The sequence below is a fragment of the Larimichthys crocea genome, chromosome II (genome assembly GCF_000972845.2).
Source record: "Larimichthys crocea isolate SSNF chromosome II, L_crocea_2.0, whole genome shotgun sequence".
Lineage (NCBI taxonomy): Eukaryota > Metazoa > Chordata > Actinopteri > Sciaenidae > Larimichthys > Larimichthys crocea.
Window position 1 is genome coordinate 5,035,304 of NC_040012.1, and position 23,348 is coordinate 5,058,651.

Below are 23,348 nucleotides of genomic sequence, written 5' to 3' on the forward strand. Positions count from 1 at the left end.
GGACAAGTCACCTTCTAGTAAACAAGCTGGTTTATTTAGTAAACTAATTTAGAGCATCTTATACACAATAGAGAGAGAAAAACTGAACAAAATAGAGAAACTAATGTGAAATAAAACCAAAAAACTTAAATAAAAATTCATCAAAAATGGTTTCATGATGCAATTTGAGACAACTCCAAGTCCAAGTGAGGCTTTACCAGAAGCAAACAAGCTTATAAGTGACACAAATGTGAATTTCCTCACCACTGTATGAATATTAAAAGGTTATTTTCCTCTTTATTTAGGACTATATCTTAACTTTGCTTTCTGATTTTGTTATGCAGCTTCGAGCTCCTTCATTACATTCTGGAAATATCAGAATTGCAGAATGAAAAGGCATGAATGCCCCAAAAAATACTGTAATTAACAGGAGGAGATTAAACGTAGAAGTCTATTTTGGTTCTATACTTTTTTTTAAAATGATGATGGCACCGATACTTTGTGGCTTTTTATACCGAAGTCTCTTGCAGTTATCAGATTTCAGATAAACTGTCTCCCTTTCGTCTTAAAGGTTGTGTGTCGATGTGTTTTTTTCTGTCACCGCACACGACATGTGATACTAACAATTCGCATGCCTGAATTTCCCAGGAAGGATTGAATGCAGCACAATCTGCTCATCTTTTGATGCTGATAATAGACCACACAGTGACAGAGTATCAACCTGATGCTTTATATCCGTGTTAAATAAAAAGGTGCATTGAGAGTATTCATGCTGAAAAAACAAACAAACAAAAAACACTCAAGGCAAAAATGTTTATTCAAAGACTTTTAATAATTATGTTACAACATGAATAAATGATGAATGAATTAAACTGAGGAAACAGGTATGTTAGGCTAATGTATACTCATTTTACCACAATGACCCCATTATGTCAACCATGTTCGGTTTCCCATGTTAAGGTGTTGCAACACACATCTGGATATGTGAGTGAGTTTGTCGTGTCGTTGTGAAAAGCCTCGGGGGAAACAGCACAGAGCGTTGACATGGTGTTATGAAATCTGATTTAAATACATTTCCAGTTATGTTTCTATGTAGACATGCAGGTAGAAGGAAACAGGTTTTCACAGTGAAAGAAAAGAGATGTTTACCGTCTGGAAACTCTGAACTGAATTCTGGTTAACTGTAATGTTTATTTATAAGGAAACTAATTGTGGTGAAAGATTTCTTCGGAAATTAACAGGTAATATTACAAAGCTACTACAGTCATTAAACAACTGGTGTGTGATTCAAACAGTGATACGATAACCAGCTCGATGCTTCAAAGTTTCAAACGAAATTAACCTGAGATTTGTTATAATTTGTGAAAAATATATCAACTTGTTTCCTATGCTCATGAATAGCTTAAAACCACTAGAAACGAGTCTAAGTCGAGTCTAGTCAAACAATAATGGATATTTTTCAGAATGTTCTCCTAAAGATGAATCAAAAATAATCAACAGATCATTTGTTAACAAAAAAAAATAATACTTAGTTGCAGCCCTTATTGATTTTAACGATTTCATTTTCACATAGAGAAGCACAAGTCCTGTGGTATTCAAAAAAAAGGGAACACATGAACCGAAGCTAAAGATAAATTCCAACTTCTGTTTTCACAGGCACAACCAGCTGCGAAACATTAAAGTCTCACGCAGGAAAATCCATCCCGACATCGCATTTATTAATAAATTGTTACATTAATTTAAACATTTCATGCGTGCATGACATAAAGTTTAGGAATAAAGGTAGTAGTATGGTGTTGTTGTTTTTTACAAAAAATAAAACAAGGGAGAAAAATAATGTATAGAAACTTTATGCACAAACACCTGGCACAGGTTAAAGGTCCAGTGTGTGGGAGAAAGTACGGTGGCTGTGCAAGAAAAACGCAAAACATTCAACATGAGTAAGAGAAAAATCGGGCTGTCCGTAGATATGAAGGGCAGAAAAACATAATACTTGTTATTTTTAGGTGATTAAACGTGCAGGTGAATATTATATACAATTTCTCCCAATAGGTCCTCCTAAATGTTGCACACTGGACCTTTAACAAAACTTAATATACAGTATAAAGCTTCACGAGATCCGACATTGTCTTTCCGCGCTCGGCGTCCTCTCTGCGACCAAATCTTCGTCTTTGGTCACACGATAGGCTTTTTCTCAATTTTGATAGTCTCGTACGTGTCAGTGCTGTGTGAAGTCAGACCCTGCAGGACACACACATGAAGACAATAAGAAGTAAAAAACCTTATGTCACACGTTTAAATACGTTTCTTCAAAACTGTGGTGAGCATTTCCTGCACTGACACAGAGAAGTGTGATTTTTTTTTTCTTCTTTCTTTTCTGACAGCCAGATAGGTGATTTTTTTAAAAACAAAACAAAAAGTAGTTTACCCTCCGGCCGGGCGGTAAGCTGCCACTTTTCCACCAAGTGCCCTTTTAAAAGTCTTTCTAAGCATTACAATGAAATGTCTCACCGCATAGATGCCTCCCTCTGCAGTCTTCTGTGGGATGGAAACAGTTCAGAGGATTACCAACAGTGCTTCAGTTCAGTAACAATCATTAGTAAACACAACATATCTAGTTCATCATCATCATCACAGTCTGTCTCTTTAAATCCACACAGGTGTGAATATTTTTATTCAATCTAAGATTTACGTATCGATTCCTGTTATTCTGCACAATACAACATTCAGCAGGAAGTGGGATCTGACACATTTGTTTGTGTGAAGAAATACGGGTGGAAACTGTGACTGCCTGCAGTCAGTGTATAAATAATGTAGGTTGGTGGTCACACCAAGCTTACAGGAAATGATAGACTGACGTTGGCTTTAAAGCAGAACTGCAGCTTACGCCACAAAACAAGTTTCCCTGGCACAACGATAAAGATATATTAAATACTAATTACCTCGGGCTGATTGGCTGGCGTTTTGCTGGTTGGAACCATCTGTGAAATGGGAATCAGAAAGTTGACTTGAGCGATTCACATGATTAGTTATCACGAGGCGTAAAGGCGGACTCCGATTTGTGAGATTTAACTGGTCAACGCAGTGAAATGTTCAAGAGGAGGTGAAGAGTTTGCTTTTCAAACTGACAAACTGCTGAAAAAAGTCACGCTGCTACGACAAACATGAAGGTAAAACTTCGCGGGACTTCGCGGGAATCCGGTGTCAATCACAACAAATTTTTGTAAATCTTCAAGAACCCCACACTCTACCCTAATCCTGAGAAACGTTCAAGAACAGTTCTGCATTTTCATCATGGTGGCATGTGTCTTTTTCCTGTTTGTCTTACCCTCAGTCTGCAGTATAAGACGGTAAGAATGATGCCGTAAACGATGAGAATCCCATCCAGGATGTAGCATATCCCCATGTCTCCAATGGCCTCTGTACACAGAAAACACACCATCGTCAACATACGGCCTCATCGCCAACTCCAAGAAGAAATGCTAAGATGTTCCGATGCCGTTTCCAAACACCACCGAGAACAACAACAAAGACTTTTTAGTACTTAAAAGTCTTAAAAGGTCTTAAAAGAGAAGAAATCCTCACCAGCGCAGGTGGGATTGATGATCAGAAAGACAGCGATGTGCAGCGCTCGCAACATCTTACCGAGCGATCTGTAGATAGGATGAAAGAAAGGTCTGTTTTGTCGTTCCCTTTGTCGTCTGTAAAGTGTGATCTCTCAAAAGACCATCCGAAGTGAGCTCTGTGAACAGAAGCGATGAGGAAGTCCGGTGCTCGCTGTCCGTTTTTTTGAAGCTGTGAAACCACAAGCCTACCACACGGCCATCCTCCTCCCCTTCGCAGAAGTTCCTCTAAAACTCTTGTGAAAACAGTCTTCTGCCGTTCGCTGAACATTGCTCAGATCCAGTGTTTCAACATACTCGGTGGAACCCAAAAGAAAGCAGAACTACATGACAAAACTATTTGACGAAACCAGACCTATCCATACCGTCGATAAAGGATGAATCATGCATCAAAGATAGCTCTAGCTCCATATGACTTCCCATGCTCGAAGACAAAGTGACAAAGAGAGGACATATAAGGAATAAATGGTTTAATAATGGGGAAATGCCTAACACACTATACAAGGTTCAGTTACCAAAAAAAATAAAAATAAAAATAGGAAGGAGATACAAGACAAATCTACAAATATTTTTTTACAAGCCACTTGTTTTTCAAAAGTAAAAACATTCGAAAAAATTGCATCGTCATAACTTAGGCACCTTCAAAATGATAGAAAACAAAGTTGTTATAAAAAAGTTTTGGAGTCCGAAATAACTCTAGCATGCACTTTTATTTTTTTTTTAAAAAACATCTGCATTTTGATCACTCGGATGACATGTCGCACGTCTGTCCTGCTGTTTGGATATATTAAAGAAATGTAAAGGGCTTTGTGGCTCAACATACTGTAGGTAGATACAACAGAGGGGCTCAAGTCTCAACATCAGGCGAGTTTCAGCGTTTAACAGTTGTTGTTTTTTAGGACCTGGAGAAGAAGGAGTCAAGTGTGAGGACAGATGTGTCCCCCCCGAACATCCTTCCACATCTGGTAAGAGTAAGGCTGACGGATGGAGGCAGCATTGTTTCACGGTGCTGGTTTCAGCTCGTGGCACAAGGCGAGGCGGTGATACGCTGCTACTGCTGCAGAGGAGCCGCAGAGAGAGCGAGGTACAATCGCACGTCTGGTTTTGGGATTCTTGTGGAAAATGCATTAAAAAAAAACAACAACAACAACACACACACAGAAGTCAGCTCATAGTTTAACTACAGCTGCCTGTTCACGACTGAATGTACACATTGTTTAAAAGCCTGGAAAACGCCACGACCCCGTTCACACCTGGTATTAGTAAGTGTCTCAATTCTGCATCAAGTATGGGTGAAAACATGTGAAATGGGAAAGTGGAACTCAAACGTGTTAAAGGTCAAGCAGAAAAAAAACAAAGCCTCGCTGTAAATTACTCATTTCAAAAGCTTTCAACAGCATCTCATGGCACACAGGAGCTATCTCACTGATATTCACACCTTAGATTTATTTCTTTTGATATGATTCACGTAAATACGTAATGTCTTAATATCAGACCTTGGATATCGCTGTTGGTGAAGTGTGTAAACTGCAAACACGACGATGGAAATCCACAGCTTTATCGTTCTGTCCCTGACAAACCGGATAGGAATGATTCAGAATGATTCGATAAACCAAAATAAATGTCTCAGCAGATTGAGTTCAGTCGTTATGGAGATAGATTATTAATAATATGAGGAGGAGATTGTAACTCTCGGTTAAAGATGGCGCCTCCTCCTCCTCCTCCTTCAGGTCAAGAAAACTGCTCCATCCACAGGAGCGAGGCCTCGAGATGTGTGTGAAAGATCCAAACACAAGCAAGCTTGGAGACGCTTTAGAAACTCTTTGCAACTAAACAATCAAGCTTGAAGCTCGACTTATTTTTCCATTGTTGCTGTTTTTTTATTTCAGCTTGAGACGGCAGGAAGTGGTGGCCTTTGGTGGCCTTTCAGACTGTTTGCTTTCTTTTTTCTTTTTCTGTACAGACCGCACTCACTCTTGCCTGACAGTTACGATCAAGACCATTTCCAGACAGTCGACCGACAGTCCAGTGGTAGATCGAGTCGTTCCGATTAGCATTATTTTTCCTGTTCTCAATAAATCCCATGAAAAGACAAAAATAAAATTATGAAGAACAGTGAGTCACATTTTGCTTCATGACAACGCACGCTATAGGTCATTTTAATTTTATCTGCTTTACACCTACTGTTCTAAAAACACTCGCTACCACGCAATATTCTGCGGCTTAAAATAGAAACAGTCACGGCATTAGTAGTTCCTGGTAAACTACAGTGTCCAGCAGAAAATCTATGTTCGTAACTTCAGTAGAAATGAAGGCAACAAGAGACAGGCACACACATTGTTGGTTTTTCTCATCTTTTCATGGGATTCGTTGACAAAAAAGTACAACAGTCTTATGCTTCAACATCCTCGTCCAGATATAAACTGTGTCAATGTTAATAACAGGTGTAAACGGGGTCTAAAACTGTAAAATTAATCATTTAAAAAAAATAAAAAACAGCCAGTGTAGAATAAAACTAAATCTGCATATTTTAAAAGACAATCATGGAATATACAGAGTCTGGAATAGCAACAACAGGAATGTACTTCCATTTTTCCAACAACAAAAAAAAAAAAAAAACATGTTGGCCTTAAGGCCGGCAGAAAAGCAACGTGTTAATTTCAAATGCACATAATGCTACATTCTGTAAGTAAAAAAAAAAAAAAAAAAAAAAAAAAAGAATAAAGTCACACCCTTTAATATATATATAAAAATCAGTCCTTGACATGTCAAACAAAAACAAAAATACACCGACAGGGAACCAAAAGAGGCAGTGGCACACCAGCGTTGCAGTCAGAGCTCCAGTTAGTGTGAAAGAGGAAGTGACAGATGTGATGTAATCCCCACCCTCCTACTACCATCACCCCTGGTGTTCGTGTGTTGAGTCAGCACAGTAAAGTAGTCCAGTGGTTACAGCGAAAGAAAAAGGCAAAGAGAGAAAAAGTCCCCCCCCTTTTTTTTTACAGAGTAGTAGTAGAAGAAGAAGAAGAAGTGAAGGCATCTGTTAAACTCCTGGACAATCGTTGAGCTGATCACAGTTTGATATCAGATCATAAAACAGGAGAGGGGATTCACACCCCTTCTCTCCTCGAATGGTTTCTTTGTCACAGACAGAAGGGGAGGGAGGGGAATGGCTGAATGGGATTGGACCACATGGCCTCCGCATGTCCCGACAACAAGAGTGATCCAGCAGGAGCGAGCATGGGGAGAAAAACAAGAGGAGGAGGAGGACAAATTAAAAAAGAAGGTGTGAGGAGTCTTCACACCGAGGTCTCCGACTGCAGCCTCATGACGAACTTGTGGCTCTTTGGGTCGATGAATTCCTCCCCGAGTCGCAAGAAGGGGAGCGGAGTCACCGTGACCACCAAGGAGAAGTCCAGGCGTCGCAGTGAGAACACCAGACCCTGACGCAGGGCTGTGGTCACCGGCTCCTCGCTCACTAGAGTCCACTGGCGTCCCCTGCCGTTCTGCTGCTGGTACTGCATGGTGGGGCCCGGGGTGAGGTAACGCTCCAGGAAAGCCTGACGGGGAGGATGGGGGATGTTAGTTACCATGGAAACACTGGAAAACATGTTTTAATATTTAAAAAGTTGTTGCTGCTTATACTAGATCAATGCATGTAAATTTTATTCAACGAAAACGTGTCAACAGCTCCGCTCTCTGCTCAGGTCCTTAAAGACTTCACTGAACTGGGTAGAAGAGCTTTTTCATGTTGCTCCCTCTGCCTGGAGCTTTCTGCAGCTCGACCTGGAATAACAAAACCTACTATTCCTGCAGAAACTGTGTGCTTTCTGGGATAGATTTTAGAAACTGCATGTTAGAAACATCATTTTCAACCGTTCTTGTGTTGTTTTAAAGATGCCGTATAAACTGTTTTTACATGATTGTAATAGATGATTTTATAGCAGCGTTTCTGTTTTAAATTTGTCTTATCCATCTTATGTTGTTTGTCTATAAAACACTGTTATTTCTGCCTGTCTTGGACTCTTGTTTAAATAAAAACTTTTAAATAGTAGAAAGAAATATTTTCATGTTGCGCATCAATTCCTAACTGCAGGATCGTCGTGTTTACACCAATGTGAATACGATTTATTTATCTGTAGATCTGCATGTGAATTATTTTAACTACAAATACTTTTGATCGATTGCATGGACTAAAAATGTACATTAAAATGTTTATGTACCGTGTTGTTAGAGCTGTAATCAGGATTTTTGAAATGCTGAAGCAAACACAACCTCAACATCTTACAAAAACTTTTTCTATTAAACTGTGCTGTTCTGAAGAACATCATTAAAAGTTCTGGAAAGAAATGACTTTTTATTTTAATTTGATTTGCCAAAAACAAACAAACATCAGCATGTTTAATTTGTTTTGTTTCAAACCTCAAACAAAGCTACTTCTACTTGTCTGAATAAAAGGTGAGTAAGTTACCTTTGGCGTCATGTTGTGCGTGATGCAGAACTGCAGGTGTGTGAGGATGCTCTCCATGCTGTGGAAGGCCTGCTGCCGGGTCGTCCTCAGGTATTTCTGCATGGCTCGGGCCATCGGGGCGAAGATGGCTTGAGCCGCCTCCCGAGGATCCATCACTTCCCTCGGGTGTTTGGGGGACGAGGCGACCTCGTCTTCGTGGAGACGCTTGATGTGTGTGAAGGCCTCTTCCACTGCCACGACCAACCTAGAGGGACGAGAGGAAGAAGCATTGTAGATGTTGAAGATTCTGTATCGTGAGTTTGGAAGCAAAGAGAGCCAGTGTCCTTTAACACACGTGACTGACTCAAGACAGGTTCAGTACGAATAAATATGAATAATTACACCTCTGGGACTTTAAGGAAGTTAACCTGCTGTCCCCTCCAAAGCATTACAACCTCATCAACATGCTCGACGTCCAAGACACTTCACTGATTTTGCATTACTCTGAGGAGTGCGTACAGCTCACTCTCTCAGCTCAGACAGCCCAAATATCTATGTTCAATACTGATGCTGCATCCTTCAATACTTACACTTGCTATTTTAAACACATGACGCGTTCACACTGTCACACAAATTCGATGAGGCATGAACACTGTGAAACTGCTGCAGAAACGTGAGATGTTACATTTTATATTTATATACCGGCAGTCGAATGTCGGCACCGGTGCTCTGCTTGGTTGCAATTCAGCAAAGAAGAAAAAGTTGTAACATTTTGCAACCACACAACAAACAGCTGCACTCAAATCGACCCTGCAGAAATCAGCGCACGACATATTGTATATCTGAACCGACACGCAGCGTCTGTCAGTGTTAAATCTGTCGAGTCATTCGCTTCACATTTAAAGAATCAAATGAATGCCGACCCTCTTTTTTAAGTTGCCGCAGACGTTTCTCTGTATCTGTAATTCTTGTGACTTTCATCACATGAGCACATACCTGTATTCTTGTGCTATGTTAATATTGTCTGATAAAAATCACGCTCAGCTGATGAATCAGTCGGCCTCTTTTATCTGACTTATCGAGCAACAGTTCGCGCTCTCCCTTGCCCACTCTCTGTTTCTTGTGTTTGCCGTCCCGCTCATAGTTTCCACTGGAAAAATCTCGACTTATTTTTAAAAGCAAGAGGAGAAAATTTAGAGAATGGAAAAACCCAGAAACAAAAACAAACTATATCCTGTAATATGTCATCCCATCGTCCAGCGCGCTCACTGTTCTGCCGACATGTGAGCCTGAACTGACCCATCGGTCATGCGTTTCCCTCTGTTCATGCACAGACAAAGTTGTCTCTCTCTCTCTCTTTGTGCATTGTCTTTGTCTGACTCATGCAATCTCCACCAACCACACGTCATAATGAATCCCCTGCTGTCAGATCACACCAGGTATCCGGAAAACAAAGAACTCTCTATCTGACCTGGCCTTGCGTTTGCGGATCCTGCGGTCCATCTCAGCCTCCTCGTAGTAGAACTCGTTGTGGGAGTTGTCTCTCCTCCGGGCGGCGGCTGCTATCATGGCCCGGGACTGGCCTGTGGAGTTATTGGTGGTGTTTTCTACAAGACAACACATGCAGGAGGAAGGAATTAGCTGATTGCATTTCAGGTATTTAGCTGATGCTCGTGTTCAAGTAAGAGCAGGAATAAAATAACATTCATATTTTAACTCTGACAGTGAGGTAGTTACATTTGCCTCGTGCAGATCTGAGTGAAGAAGATCGTTCAGCTGCTTTAAATCTTAAACCTCAGTCATTGAATGCATCAAATGACAATGACAATATATGTTACGGAGCCGTGGTGAGGCTGTATTTACCGTCCAGGGAGTAAACCTTGAAGCCGGTCATCTTCTTGGACAGGATGGACTTGGGCAGGTTGAGCAGGGCAGGGTTGAAGACGGAGAAGTCGCTGTAATAACGGTCCAACACCCAGACAGCCGCCCGCTGGATACTAAAACACAGTGTGTCGATCATCAGTGCCACAGTAAATACAGGTCCGACATCAGCTGCTGTGCAAGAACAAAAGTATCTCTGCAGAAAAGCTTTGATCATCTCACTAACCTGAGGTGGCCCACGTTGTAGAACTTGCTGGCTCCGTCCGTGCTCCGGACCACCTTAAGGCAAAAGGCCGGCTGCAGGTGTCGGACCTCTAGCAGCACCAGAGCCAAGTACTGTATAAAGAGCAGGGCGTCCACCAGCGAGGCGGCGTACTCCACGATCCCCCTGTAGTCCCTCTCCCTGGGCTCCAGCACCCTCACGCCGTAGAACAACCAGTACGACGCCACGAACAGGAACACCAGCACCATCAGCAGGCAGCGGAAGACAAAGAAACGCGGCAGCGTGGCGCGTGGAGGCCGGAGAAACAGCGCCCAGGACGAGATGAGCAGGACCAGGAGCTTGAAGGCCAGAGAGACGTAGAGGCCTTCGCAGGGCGTGCCGCAGGGCTCGAGGGCGTCGCGCCACAAGACTTGCGGGAGGATGAGGAAAGCTAAAGGCGTGACGAGGGCGAAGAAGCTCAAGCAGCCTCCCAGAGCCGGGCCGACGAAGCGTTTGCACTCCAGAGGAGTCGACTCCTCTAAATCTTTGGTGAGGCGGGTCAGGTCCTCGTTAGAGATACTGTGTTCTGAGGTGCCGGTGACGACTGTGGTGGTCTCGCCCCAGTTATCATCCTGTCAGACAAGGAGGAAGATGGTTAGTTTAAAGAAAACCTACAGGATAACACCACATGAAGACATGGAAATGAAGCTGATTTTTACTAGATAACCATTTAAATTAAGCATTTTGTGAGAATCTATTCTGCATAAACTCCAAATGTTTATATAAAAGTCAAGTTTAAGAGAGCCTGAGCAAACAATCCTTCCTTTCTGAAAAGAAATCCTGTCCTTAAACTCAGTCACAAGTCCAGAAAAGTTCAAATATTTTATGAAGTTATGGAAGAATCGACCCTTCAACCCGTCCATCCGTCTGTATCCATGCACAAATGCCTCTTTACTATATAAAGAAAGGCGCCTCTTCACTTCACCATAGAACAAACAGCCTCTTTAATGAACACACGCCCTTTAACTTAATATAATACCTCTTCAATAGACTCAATTATACAAAGGTCAACACCAGCTTTCCTCAGCTGGCTGACAAGACAGACCGGGATTGAATTGAAGTGACTGACAGCTCAAACACACTTCAGGAGAACAATATTCTTTAAAAAGGATCAAAATGCGACAGCATAAAGGCAATGTTTGGCCGGTCAACATAAGTCCATCTACTGCATTTTAATAAGAACAAACACAGCGGTAAGGTCACAGTCTGAGGAGTGTGAAGCCCTGAGGAAGTCAGTGTGTTTAACCTGAGTTAAACATTCATCTATGCAGTGCAGTCTGACCAAAACTAAAAATTAAAAGTTTCTAGATGCTAAAAGAGCTGAAGTAAAATAGACAAACTTTGCATAGGAATCTGTGTTACTGACCCTTTCATCTCCGCGTGTCGACTCTGCATCCAGCAGCGGCTCTCCTGGTGTCTGGATTGTTACTGATTTGTCTCCACGACTGCTGCTGTCTCGGCTCTTAGAGCGGTGACGATCCCTCCGATCCCTGGAAGACACAGCACGCGGTTAGTGGACGTGTAGCAGCACTTAAGTTTGTTTTACTCTCCCCATGAGGGATGTTCAGGGTGTTTTATAGTAGAGCTACTCGACATACAGAAGGTTTGCACTGATTTGAACAAACATTCTCAGCTCCTGCTTCTTCGGATGTAGCCCAAATTTTGCAGCTGTCCTGTGAAACTACATCTATAAACTGTCTAACTAATACAGCTTTGCAGCAATGCATTTTTTAAAGAGCTCTTTCTGTGAATCAAAGCGATTCGTTACATCTCCGGATTGTTTCACTTCAGAGGAGAACAGGTGGAGAGCATTTCAGGTAGGTCTTGTCCTTGAAGTAAGAGGCGTACGATTGTCTGATCGTCTGGCTACCTTCAACGATTTGAGAGGATTTGTTGCTGCAATTTGTGAAAACTGTGTCCGATCTACCTGTGCTTGCGGGAGCTTCTGGAGTGGGATGACTTGTATGAGTAGCCCGAGTACTGCGACTCGTTGTCCATGTCTCGGGTCGGCGGTGAGCGGGCTTTACGAGCCCCGCCTCCTCCTCCACCCCCCGTGCCGCGCTGCTCGCCGACTCCTCCCTGCTGGCTCTTGCGCTCGGAGATGGACTTGGTGGAGAGAGCGAGGGGCAGCTTGAGTAGGTCAACCTTACTCCTGAGGGAATCTATCTTGGAGGCCGATGGGGAAGGGAGCAGGAGAAGGGAGGGGGGAGAGCGAGGTGAGGGGAGGCTAAAAGAGAGGAGGAGAAGAGGGGTGGGAGAGAGGACGGTGGGTAGGAGAGTCGCAGCAGGGGAGAGCTGAGGTGGATGACCTGAAAGAGACGAGCAAAGACAGAGCGATGGTTAAAACTCTGACTCACATACAGCTGTTCACATTTCTATCTGCTTTAAATTATGGTGCACCAAACCGACTCATTCTGGATGATTCTGAACGTACTCATCAGTCATAATTTATACATGTTAGATGAGCGGACTTAACTAAAAATACAGGCCGGGGGTTCAGTTCAGTTCAGTTCAAGCCATTCCTATGAACTTCCTTCCTCCTGTTGCAGCTATCACGGCAGACCATCTCCAAAACGTCCCCTGGGTCTACTCTGAACTTCCTTTTTATATCATGCATCTTATGATCTACATGATAAACATCATTTGGAAACACTGACTTCATATCAGAGATCCAAACAGCTCAAATAAAGTCGATGTTATCGTTTAAAACTCGACTTTGTAAGGGGAGGATTGTGTCGTTGCTGACAGAAAGTTAACTTAGTGACTAATGTTACCAAACTTAAGATAGATTTTTTTTATGAGTCACTTCACTGATTTAATGGCTCTTTTTAACTTCTGTTACACCATGTTTTAACATTTACTGTGTCATTATCCTGTAATTGTCACTTTTGCTGCGACCGCAGTATCCAATGTTCAGCAAAAGTCACTTTTAATATGGAAGGATGTTTCTTTCAGAGCGCACCAGCAACAGAAAGACTAACTCAAGAGAGTTCATGGTTAAACATGAAATTAAAAATAATATAAACGTAAAAAATAAGTAGTGTCGCTTTGATGCTTAATGTAGCTTCTTAAAATACAACTTTATCTCACAACTTCAGTCAACTTTTTCAAATCTTTTATGATAATGTATTTATTTTCTGATTATCAGTACTATTATTTGGTTTTCTTAGTTGATAAACTAAAACCTAAAATAAATAATAGTGCCAAATGCTCATTTTAAGCTTCATTATAGCGTCTCTGAACATGTGAACAGAGTCTGTTTGGACTTATTACATGATTAAACTGTGAATAATGGAAACAAATAAATGACAAATTATACAAAAGGACCTAATCAATACTAGTTTGTCAATATATTGGGTTGATGCTGGACTTTTATTACACCGTCAAGTCATCCAGTATTGATCTGTTAAAAGGTTGAACATCTTTGCACAGATTATATCTTCATTTGATTGTTTGGTGGCGTTTTTTTTTAATCTATATGCTTAAAGACAACTTAAACATCTTTAGTTTGAGCTTACAGTGGTTAAAACAAAGGATTATTTTAGGTATTTTCTCATTTGTTGATTATTTTCTTGGTTTGATTCATAGTTTTCGTAAGAATGCCCATCGCAACTTCCAAGAGCATAAGTTGATGTCTTAATATTGCTCGTTTTGTCCAGCTTACAGCCCAAAAAATCCAAATATATTCACGCTACAGTTATATAAGACAAAGAAAAGCAGCAGATCCTGACATTGGAGCAGCAAGCAAATGTTTCAAAATTTAAAATAATCAGTAAATTGTATCGGATCTGGTTTACATGGAAAGTTCTGATGCACCATAACAACATAAATGTTTCCAAAAAACAACAACAACAAAAGAAATGTTCATTCCTGAATGTTCAGGAATGAAAATTGGCCAATTTAGAAACATCAGCACAAGAAAAAAAGAAAAAAAAAAAAGGTCCCTCAAAGCCCATCAGGATCAGGGTCAGGTTTCAGGAGGGCGTATCAGGCGGTTTAATTGTACAAATACAATACGATGTAAGACGACCCTTCAAATTAAGAGTCCATCTTTGAGGTTGTTGTGATCTCTCACCCTGGCACGCCGAGCACTGTGATCTCCTGAGTGACACTCACACACATTAACCCTCTATGAACCGAGCCTCTTGTTGCTCTCGGCTCCGTGTTCTTATGTCACCCCCTTTGCAGATCTCGGGGGCCGAGGGTTAATCATCACGCGACTGTATCTCCTCTCACCAAGAAGCCAGCTTTAGCCGCCGTTAGCTCGTGGGCACAATGGCGGCCATATTGGATTACTGTGTTTTCAGAAAACTTGTTTGCCCTCTCCCTCCCTCTCGCCGTCTCACATTCCCTCCCGCACTCCCCTCGTCCCCCGGGAAACAGGGCCTCACTGCTGCCATGGCGATGAAAGAGGGTGTTCAGCTGGAGGGGGGATTGGAGGTTGACAGTTGCCGTGGAAACCTGACCTCACGCCGCCCTCTTGCCACTCTGTCCTCAGCGCCCGGTGAAGAAATCGCCAAAATAGAAAAAAAAAGTGTTGGACATGACGGATGCTGTACTGTCATATGCTGGTTAATTGATAAAGGGCGGGTGAAGCTCGCTGGCTTTGATTGGCCCTCTGTGGGAAATGGAAAGGGGCGTTAGCTGCCATCGCTGTCTTACAGAGTCCTGATGTAACTCAATGTGGTTTTTCTGCTCCATCAACACTATTGTGCTTAAAATCCACGTCCCCTCGAGCCAAATTCTGCACTACAACGTATCCGTCTGTGGGATTTCTGTAAGATTATCCCCATATTCCATGTGCACTCCTTTGTTTTACAAGTCTTTCATTCATATTTTTGTCTAAAAAAGGAGGAAGCGCCCCTCATTCATGCACCAATAAACTAGAAACCCCCGCAGCCATGTGCAACAACAACACGCCTGTTCCAAACCACAAAACTTAAATGACTAACAGCTTCTTCCTGGTGTATCATCAGAGGACTGAGCATCTTCGAGTCGAGCTTTTCGTGCCATATAAAGTGCAGAAAGTGGTCATGTTTCATGCGGACCGGATGATATCTCTGCATCAGAGAGAAATCCGGCCCCTGAATGTCACACAAACACGTATTTTAGATGCCGTTACACGATATTAAAACTACAAAAGCACATTGAGGAATGTCAGCATTCCAGATCCGTCCATCTCAGCTGCTTTGAGGCATCTTTGCAGACAGCACATCACTGCAGATTCACGTGGAGATTGAGCAACAGACCACATACATTTAGACCGGCAATAGACTAAATCTAAAACACTGTTTTTACCTATAAATGCTGTGAGAGTTTAGCTGGAACTTGTCCTCCCAGACGGAGAAACGTCAGCCAAAATAACAATCTGAATTGGCCTTAATGTTCAGCCCGCCACCGCAGAAAAACAACAATTAAAGCGATACTGCCCATATTTCAAAGTAATTACACAGCGAGGTGAGCCACGCTTCAACGAAGAGCAGCGCTCACTGATCCTGTCACACGTGAAATAAGGTGATCGGGTTTTAAACACAAACATGCTGAACGTATAACTCATTAGCTAAAGCAATGTATGTTTGTATTTATTCATCCAACGGCCTTAGAGTGCGATTAAAAGAACCACGAGTAAACGTCTAAATCCCGTCAGTGACCGCTGAAGGTGCAACACAAACATGTTGAGCAGAGCAAACACTGAGGCGATAACCGAGTTTGTTCTGAGGTCGGCACTACAAGGAAAAGTCATTGAAATTAAAAGCGGCTTCATCGCCTCACATTATCTGATATGCTCCGTGCAAAGTTTATAGTTTGCTCTGAGATTATCCTCGGGGGAGAATGACAGTGCAAAATTCCTTTCTTGGGTGTAAAATGGAAAATTTAGCCCAAACATTGGACCAGCAGGTAAAGTCAGGTCACCAAGTTCAACATGATTCATCCTCTGGGGAGCATGACTGTGCACAGTAGATTACAAACTTATTTTAGAAATGGATTTGAGATACAGAAGGCTAGTGAGAAGTTTTTGCCGTGGTGGTGGAGGGTCATCCCAAAAATAGATGAATCCTCTGAGAACCATGAATATCTATACGAATATTTAATGGTATTGTTGCAAAATATTTAAAAGGCAACCTGCCACATGAAGCACGATTACTAAACTGACTGAATAACTCAAGGTAAGAGCTTCACTCAGCTATGAAGTTTGGTACTCAGTCCATTCTGGAAGTTATTTTAAGATCAATAATTGCTTCAGTTTCTTTGTTCTACTTGTCCTAAGCCCGCCTTGTATACTTTTAATTCAGATTTTTTGACGTCTCACACTGTGCATGACGAGATGACACATTAACTTTACATTTATAATTAAAAGCTGTGTGTTTGGGACAATTAGAGAAACATTAATAATGATACTCACCACTGCAGCATCTGTAAGATCATTAATCATGGTGACTAGAGCTTCAATGATCCACCAATGAATCTTTTTTTTTAGTTTCTTAAATGTGAATATCTGCTGCTTTGCATCATCTTAACATAAGACATCTTAAATATCTTTGGGTATTTGACTGTTGGTTGCATGATAGACGGATCACAATCTGATTATATGGTATCGATCACCCAGCTCTCTGTGTGTATTATTATAAACATTATTTAACCAAAGCAAACCTGTCTTAGCGTGCCATGTATGAAGAAACCTGCCTCTCTCTGCTGATTGTCTTCATTCTGAAGGACTGACATCAACTCTTAGCATTGACCTTCAGCTGAAATGTTTGTTTGAAATGATGTCGCAGCAACCAGCGTTTGACCCACATCCACATAATGTGAAACATATGGTATGAAGAGCATACGAAGAGTGGGTTGGGTGGTCTTTTAAAAGCACATGTACGTGAGAGTACATGACACTCACACAGCAAAAGACAAAAGACACAAAAGACTGAACAAAACAAAGAAACACATTTGCAATTCTAGCCTAGATTCGTCTCGTGGGTCAGGATATGATCTGAAATCTGTATCACACACACTCACATTCACGTCAGTGACAGTAAATGAACTTTTTGGTATATCAGTTTATCATTTTCCCTTTCTAGTACTGGCCTGTTTGTGATAGTTTAGTCCTGAACGACCAGTGGAAGAGTGGATTTTAGGCTTGGTTTGGTTAGTCGTCATTGCAGCTGTTGAAACTACTCTGTCCATTAATTAATAATGACTCACACCTCTCAGCCTATGAAAACAGTAGCAGTCTCCGGAGGCTTCGTCAAGTCTGAGAAGACGACCCTGATGATGTCACAGTGATGTCATTATGGTTACCTCAGCTTTGGCAACAGAAAGTCCCTGTTACAAAGAGAGAATGGGACTTTAAAAAGTCTTATATAGGGTCTTGTATAACTATATAAAACTATTCAGCTGCATTATGGGAACTGTAGGATCCAGTTTTTAGGAGGACCTTGAGGAGAAGATTGACCAGGGCTAGCCCGCCTTCTTTTCAAAGTTAAAAGTAAACACACCTAGCAGCATAACACATTATATCTTGTCTGTTTAAACAGTACAATAACTGAAGTTGCTGATTTACGTGGACAGTTTCTCAGCCAGGATCAGTTGCCGGGGGAACTGCTAAACAGCCACGGACCCGTCCATCATAAAACCTCAATAAAAAGTCCAAATTGTGGTTTTATACTTTGTTCTATGTACGGATTAAACAAATGTGACAGTGTGTTAATTTAAAAAGGTGTTGTTGCCTTCTGCCAAAGCCAAACTAGCCTGTTTCCAGACGTTATAGCTTGATATTTATTGTACGATCAAGAGAGTGGTGTCGATCTTCTCATCCAAGTCTGAGCAAAACAACAAATGAGTATAAAATCTCAAACTACTGCTTTAACTGAAAGTAGCTGTGTGTACATTTATATCTATGTACGTGACGTAAAACCAGAAAAACATAACCACTACATGCCTTTACCTCGTACTTTATTATCTTACCCTGATCCCTGAGCAGCATTGTTCAAACACAGTTACAACACAACAAGGACAGTTTGAGATGAACCTGTCTCTCTCTGACAGACTGTTGGTGAGAATATGACACAAACACTTGATCTACAGAGGTGTGGTCCAGTGTTGAGACGGATCAGGTTTCCTATTCATCCCAGTGTCCTATGGCCTACTTAATGAACTTCACCAGGACTCTTCAGTAAGCGGCATTAAAGTTAAATTACGGCACCACCGTCTAAAATAAAGTGAACACAAGCGAGCGCTAAAGCCTGTTCTGTAAAAGCATTGTTTATGGCTTTTGATCGGCTTCTTCTATGAACGCTCGGGTTCATTTCTTTTCATCCTACTCACTTACTGTTCCTGGACGGCCATTGTTAAGCAAACAGTGGTGTGATTCTTCTGGTTATTTCATTTCTCACAAACCCAGCCTCAAAGTGAAAGTCTGATCTCCACGCTGGGCTGAATTTAAAAAAAAGGCCAACAACAGGCCGCTTCAGTAATCTGTGTTTGTGTGCGTGGCCTGAGATTAAACAGTTGTGATGTTGAGCCAAAGACAGAGCGTAAACTGTTTAATATCTATCATTAACTGATAGCAAAGATAGCTGTTTTCTGCACAAGGTGAGCCGATGAAAGAGCCGTATTGTCGGTATTTTAGAAAAATACTGAGGTCCTGAGTCCAAAGTCCTCCAACACAACCCCACCCACCTGAGCAATCTTTGACTAGGCACCAACCAAACTCTGTAAAATCTAATTTAACATGTCCTATTTTCCCACGTTTCTGTGTACAAGTGACTTAAATTAATCAAGCATTGAGGAAGATGTCTGCAGCCGCAAAATGGGCTGCAGGGAGAATCCTGCACCGTCATTGTACATCCATTAGAAATGCTTGTTTTTGCCAGGCCCAGACTTTTATTAATGGTCTGACAAGGTTATGGAAAGGACTCCTCGGAGATAAACACAAGTAAGATCCTTTTTGTTTAACCGGAAAAAGGCGTAATATCACTCGGCTGAAAGCCAGACTCCATTGGGAGGGAGTTGCTACTGCTGCATTGTTCGGTTTATTTGCGATATTGTACGACTTCGGTGTTTTAACGTGTTAGTTTGAAGCACTGACATTACAAAGAGTGGACAGCGTATGTGTGACGTCACCCACAGGTTTCTAAAGAGATGTTTTGAAGCTGCCACCATGTTGGTAGTCGTGCCTCTTTGGCCTACCGGTGGACCTGAGCTGGGCTGAATGACACCACAGTGCTAAAAAAAAACATCTGTAAACGACACCTACCTGCCAATTAAAGCGCCCAAGCTGTTAGTTGTGCATAACTTTAAGCCTTAATATAATCTGAACAGGTGAGTTGTATATAAATTTACCCTCAGTACAGTTGTCATGAACAGGGAAATTAGCTACAGAGAGCAAAACTGTTTTTTGTACCAGGCTGTAAACATGTTTATTTCTGCTGTTTAACATGGGGACTTATGGAGACTGACTCACTTCTGGAGCCAGCCTCAAGTGGACGTTTGAGGAACTGCAGTTTTTTGGCACTTCACAGCCATGGAGGTTGCAGCTTGGTTTGAACTCACTAAAGTCGCACAATAACACAGTATTGAAGAACTTTAAACAACCCTAATCATGATTTTAGCTTTCAGCTTTAGAGTGTTTAATGTATGCATTTCCAATCTAAGCATTATGAATTGTTTTCATGTAGGAAATGTGCCCTATAAAACAACCTCAGCCTGTCCTGATAAAGCGACGATGTTGATATTACATCTTTAAAAAGGTCGCTGCTTTTATGCTGCTCGTTAAAGTCGCTCAAACTACCAATTATGGTCGATGAAAGGAGCACAGAATTAATCAGGAATGCTTAAAATGAGCACATGGAGGATTTAGCAGCCTCTATTTTCCCCCCATAGGCAAAAAGAAATCAAGCTGTCATCAAACATTTCAAGCTGCTGGCACTGAGACAGCAGCTGTCAGGGTGGAGAAGCAATCTGGGGCCATCTTTGAAATGACCAGCTCTATTCAACAACAGCCATTTGAGGCCTGATATACCAACTGTGAAAATAAGCGTGCACACACCCAGGGTCCGGCAGGGGAAGAGGCTCATCAGTGTCACCAGGGCCACACACACACACACACACAAACAGGGGCTGACCACCACCCACTGCTGCCTGCGACGACATCAGTAAAACCAGAGAAAAACAAGACAACTGCTACTGTCAGCCTTCGTGCACACATGGCCAGCAAACCAGAGCAGGTGTGTGTGTGTGTGTGTGTGTGTGTGTGTGTGTGTGTGTGTAGGATATGGTTGAATCAACAAGCATGTCCTAAGCTCAGTGCTGTGATTCAAAGAGACCCCCGCATACAATCTGTCTTCATATCCAAACAAAGTATTAAAGGAGGCAGGAAGTGGCTCAACGAGCTGAGATCAGATAGATGTGGTTCAGATACGGGACCAAGAATCCATTAGGCTGAGTGGGAGGCGGATTTTCTTTTTTAAAAAAATCCAGTAAGACAAACGTGTTAAAAGGTCAGTTCAACAATAATTCCCAATCATGCCTCCAGTGATGTCTGAGCCTGCAGTCTTTCCGACCCATCATGGAGCTGAGAGCGATTCAGTTTGTGGTTCAAAGAATTTAAAAAACTCAACAACAACAGCAGCAACATGCCTTTTTAGACCATCCACAGATGTAACACATTCATCGGGAACTACTTTCTACCAATTAAAACAGTCGACACATGGTCAGAATAAACATCAGCTGTTCTTTCAACGACCTTTCTAATCCACCCAGGCTTGAACTAGAGTTGAAATAATTTGTGGATTAATCAGTTAGTTGGTTGATGATGTTCATTCTAGACCCTCGAATGTTTTAGATTTGTTTTTCTCACGGTGAATTCAAGATTTTTAAAGTTGTTCTGACAGAGGAAGAACAGTTGTGGTCGTCACCTCGAGCCTTCGGGACTTGTGACATTTTTCACATTTTTCTAAGTGATTCAGCCGAAAACTGAAATCAGCTGACTTACCGTGAGCTGCAAACTTAGCCTGCACCTTCATTACATTACTGTCTCCTACCAAACACGTCAGATTGTCCAACTTTAATGTCATTTCAGAGCTTTTAGCTCCCGTTTTTCTACCGTTTCTTGAGTCAGACATTGAAGATCTGTCTGTCATTCAGGACTTTATCGTCCTTTTATCCGTTAATACACTAAAACAACAGATGATCTGTGGCCTGATGCTTAAACACAGACAGGCTGGGGCTGAAAACAGTCGAATCATTGATCTGTATTTACAATTAATTAAATTTTAATGGAGCAAAAATGTCATAACATGAGGATATGATGTTTTTTCCTGTTTGACTCAATAATAAAACAAATAATAAAGTTAATCTGGGGCCTTAACATACAGTATCATACATCTTTACACGTGTGTTACTGTAAAATCCTGTTACAGCTGATTTACACTGAGCGTCTGCTACTTTATGGCATTTTTATGTCTTGTGTTATCACTGCCACAGTCCCACTGGAAGCACTTTATAGTTATATTGTAGTACTGTAACACTAATTAGTATTTAGAGCATTATATGGTAAAGAAACTCTGATTCCTACAATAAAAATAAAGCAGTTTGAGCTCAGATCAGCTCAGATGAGCAAATCAGGGCCTGTTGCTACACTTTGAATTTGAAAAAAAGCCATTTGGACACATTTTATCGTCACACTAATGGATGTGGTAACATGGATCATGAGTCAAGCTGCATTAATAATTCAACAATAGTCCACATGCAGTCACAAAAAGGAGTCTACCAAATGGCTAACTTACTGTAAGGGCGATTATAAGGAGGTTAAAAAAAAGAGTTGCGACCTACAAAATGAACAAGGAGGGTGTTGGAGCAGGGCAGGACAATGGGAGACTCCCAGGCCCCACTGGTCGCGTCCTGATGCCAAATTATCCCCAAAATCCTCGTTCCCTCTTTCTTCCCCCACCTCACTGTAAATGAATGGACTCACTCACCAATCCCTCAGATTCAAAAAGACCTTCGGCCTACAATCAAACTGGACGCGATTATTCCCTCCATGCGCATCTCTCTCTCTCACTGTCTGGATTTAATCCTCCAGAAACACGCGTAAACACAACGCACGTCCTCCCACGTTTTAAAAAAAAAAATCGCCCCACAGAGCTACGTGGCCTCGGTTGGAACAACAATAGGGGGTCGATGAGGGTCCTAAACTTCCCTGCGGTTTCAAAAAAAAAAAAAAAAGAGGCGACCATCGCGTCCTGTCGACTATTGTTTGGGGAAACCGGAGATCTCCGGCGCCCCAAATCCTCCAACCTCTCCTTGCGCGTTAAAGCCCCCGCGCACGGACCCGCACCGCCACCGGCAGCATTTCAACACATTTTCCACAGAAATATACTACTTACTTATTCCAGATTGTCCATTCAGGTATTTTCTCACTTTCCACTTTCTTTTCCACTCAGCCGTAGCACCGTGCGCCCCGCCTCCGCTCCTACTTTGGCCCCTCCTCTGTTTCCCTCCCCTGGGGGGGAGACAGAGAGAAAGAGAGAGAGAGACCAGGGCCTGTGTGAAACCGTGTGGTTCAGCCACAACACATTTATTACTGCTGTGATGTCTCTGTGTGAGTGAGTGCTGCACACTGGATGGTTATAATGGCACAAAAAGTGAGTTTATGGAGCCAAAACCATCATCATCACCATCAAAATGTTTTTTTTTTAAATACAGTCTGACCTTTGCGAAACTGTTGAAACATCTGGTGTGTTCACAGCAGCAGAATTTAAAGTTTTAGATTCTCCAAACCAAAGAAAGAATACTCCAACAAAAGTAATTTTCAATTAAAAAATCCTGTCCTCGCTTATCATCATAACACACACTTTAATCAAATGATTTAAAGGTCCAGTGTGTACGATTTAGTGCCGATTGCTGATAGCTGCCTTTGTTTCACCTTCACCTTCCAAATATTAAACATATTGCAGAGCCTTCGGAGGTAAATCTTTGTCTTTATAGATCAAACTTACTCAGGGCTTTCACTGAGATCTATGATTCACCCAGTCAGGTGGAGGTTTGGGACCTCTGTAGAGATCACAAGAGAAATCCGAGCAGTCACAAGATGATAAGAACATGTTGTAGTTCTTCTCCACAAATGTATATATTTTTCTTTCAGATTATCTTTGCTTTT

The 23,348-nt window shown here is 41.8% G+C and overlaps 2 protein-coding genes across 3 annotated transcripts; both read right to left on the reverse strand.

The window, feature by feature from the left end:
• Positions 1 to 790: 790 nt before the first annotated feature.
• On the reverse strand, positions 791 to 3,822 carry fcer1gl (Fc receptor, IgE, high affinity I, gamma polypeptide like). The gene is made up of 5 exons (XM_010752458.3): positions 3,565 to 3,822; positions 3,308 to 3,399; positions 2,922 to 2,960; positions 2,491 to 2,517; positions 791 to 2,220 (listed from the first exon to the last, which is right to left on the reverse strand). The coding sequence occupies exons 1-5, from the start codon at positions 3,617 to 3,619 to the stop codon at positions 2,155 to 2,157; spliced, it is 279 nt and encodes a 92-aa protein (XP_010750760.1). The 5' UTR covers positions 3,620 to 3,822; the 3' UTR covers positions 791 to 2,154.
• A 2,113-nt stretch (positions 3,823 to 5,935) lies between these two features.
• Positions 5,936 to 22,721, reverse strand: LOC104936429 (vang-like protein 2). Of its 2 annotated transcripts, none has more exons than XM_019265877.2 (8): positions 22,576 to 22,721; positions 12,123 to 12,504; positions 11,562 to 11,685; positions 10,160 to 10,767; positions 9,916 to 10,049; positions 9,524 to 9,659; positions 8,074 to 8,317; positions 5,936 to 7,162 (listed from the first exon to the last, which is right to left on the reverse strand). In XM_019265877.2, the coding sequence occupies exons 2-8, from the start codon at positions 12,191 to 12,193 to the stop codon at positions 6,902 to 6,904; spliced, it is 1,578 nt and encodes a 525-aa protein (XP_019121422.1). In that variant the 5' UTR covers positions 12,194 to 12,504; positions 22,576 to 22,721; the 3' UTR covers positions 5,936 to 6,901. The 2 variants fall into 2 exon arrangements, with proteins under 2 accessions (XP_019121422.1, XP_019121423.1); XM_019265878.2 differs by lacking the exon at positions 22,576 to 22,721 and adding an exon at positions 22,168 to 22,564.
• Positions 22,722 to 23,348: the final 627 nt, after the last annotated feature.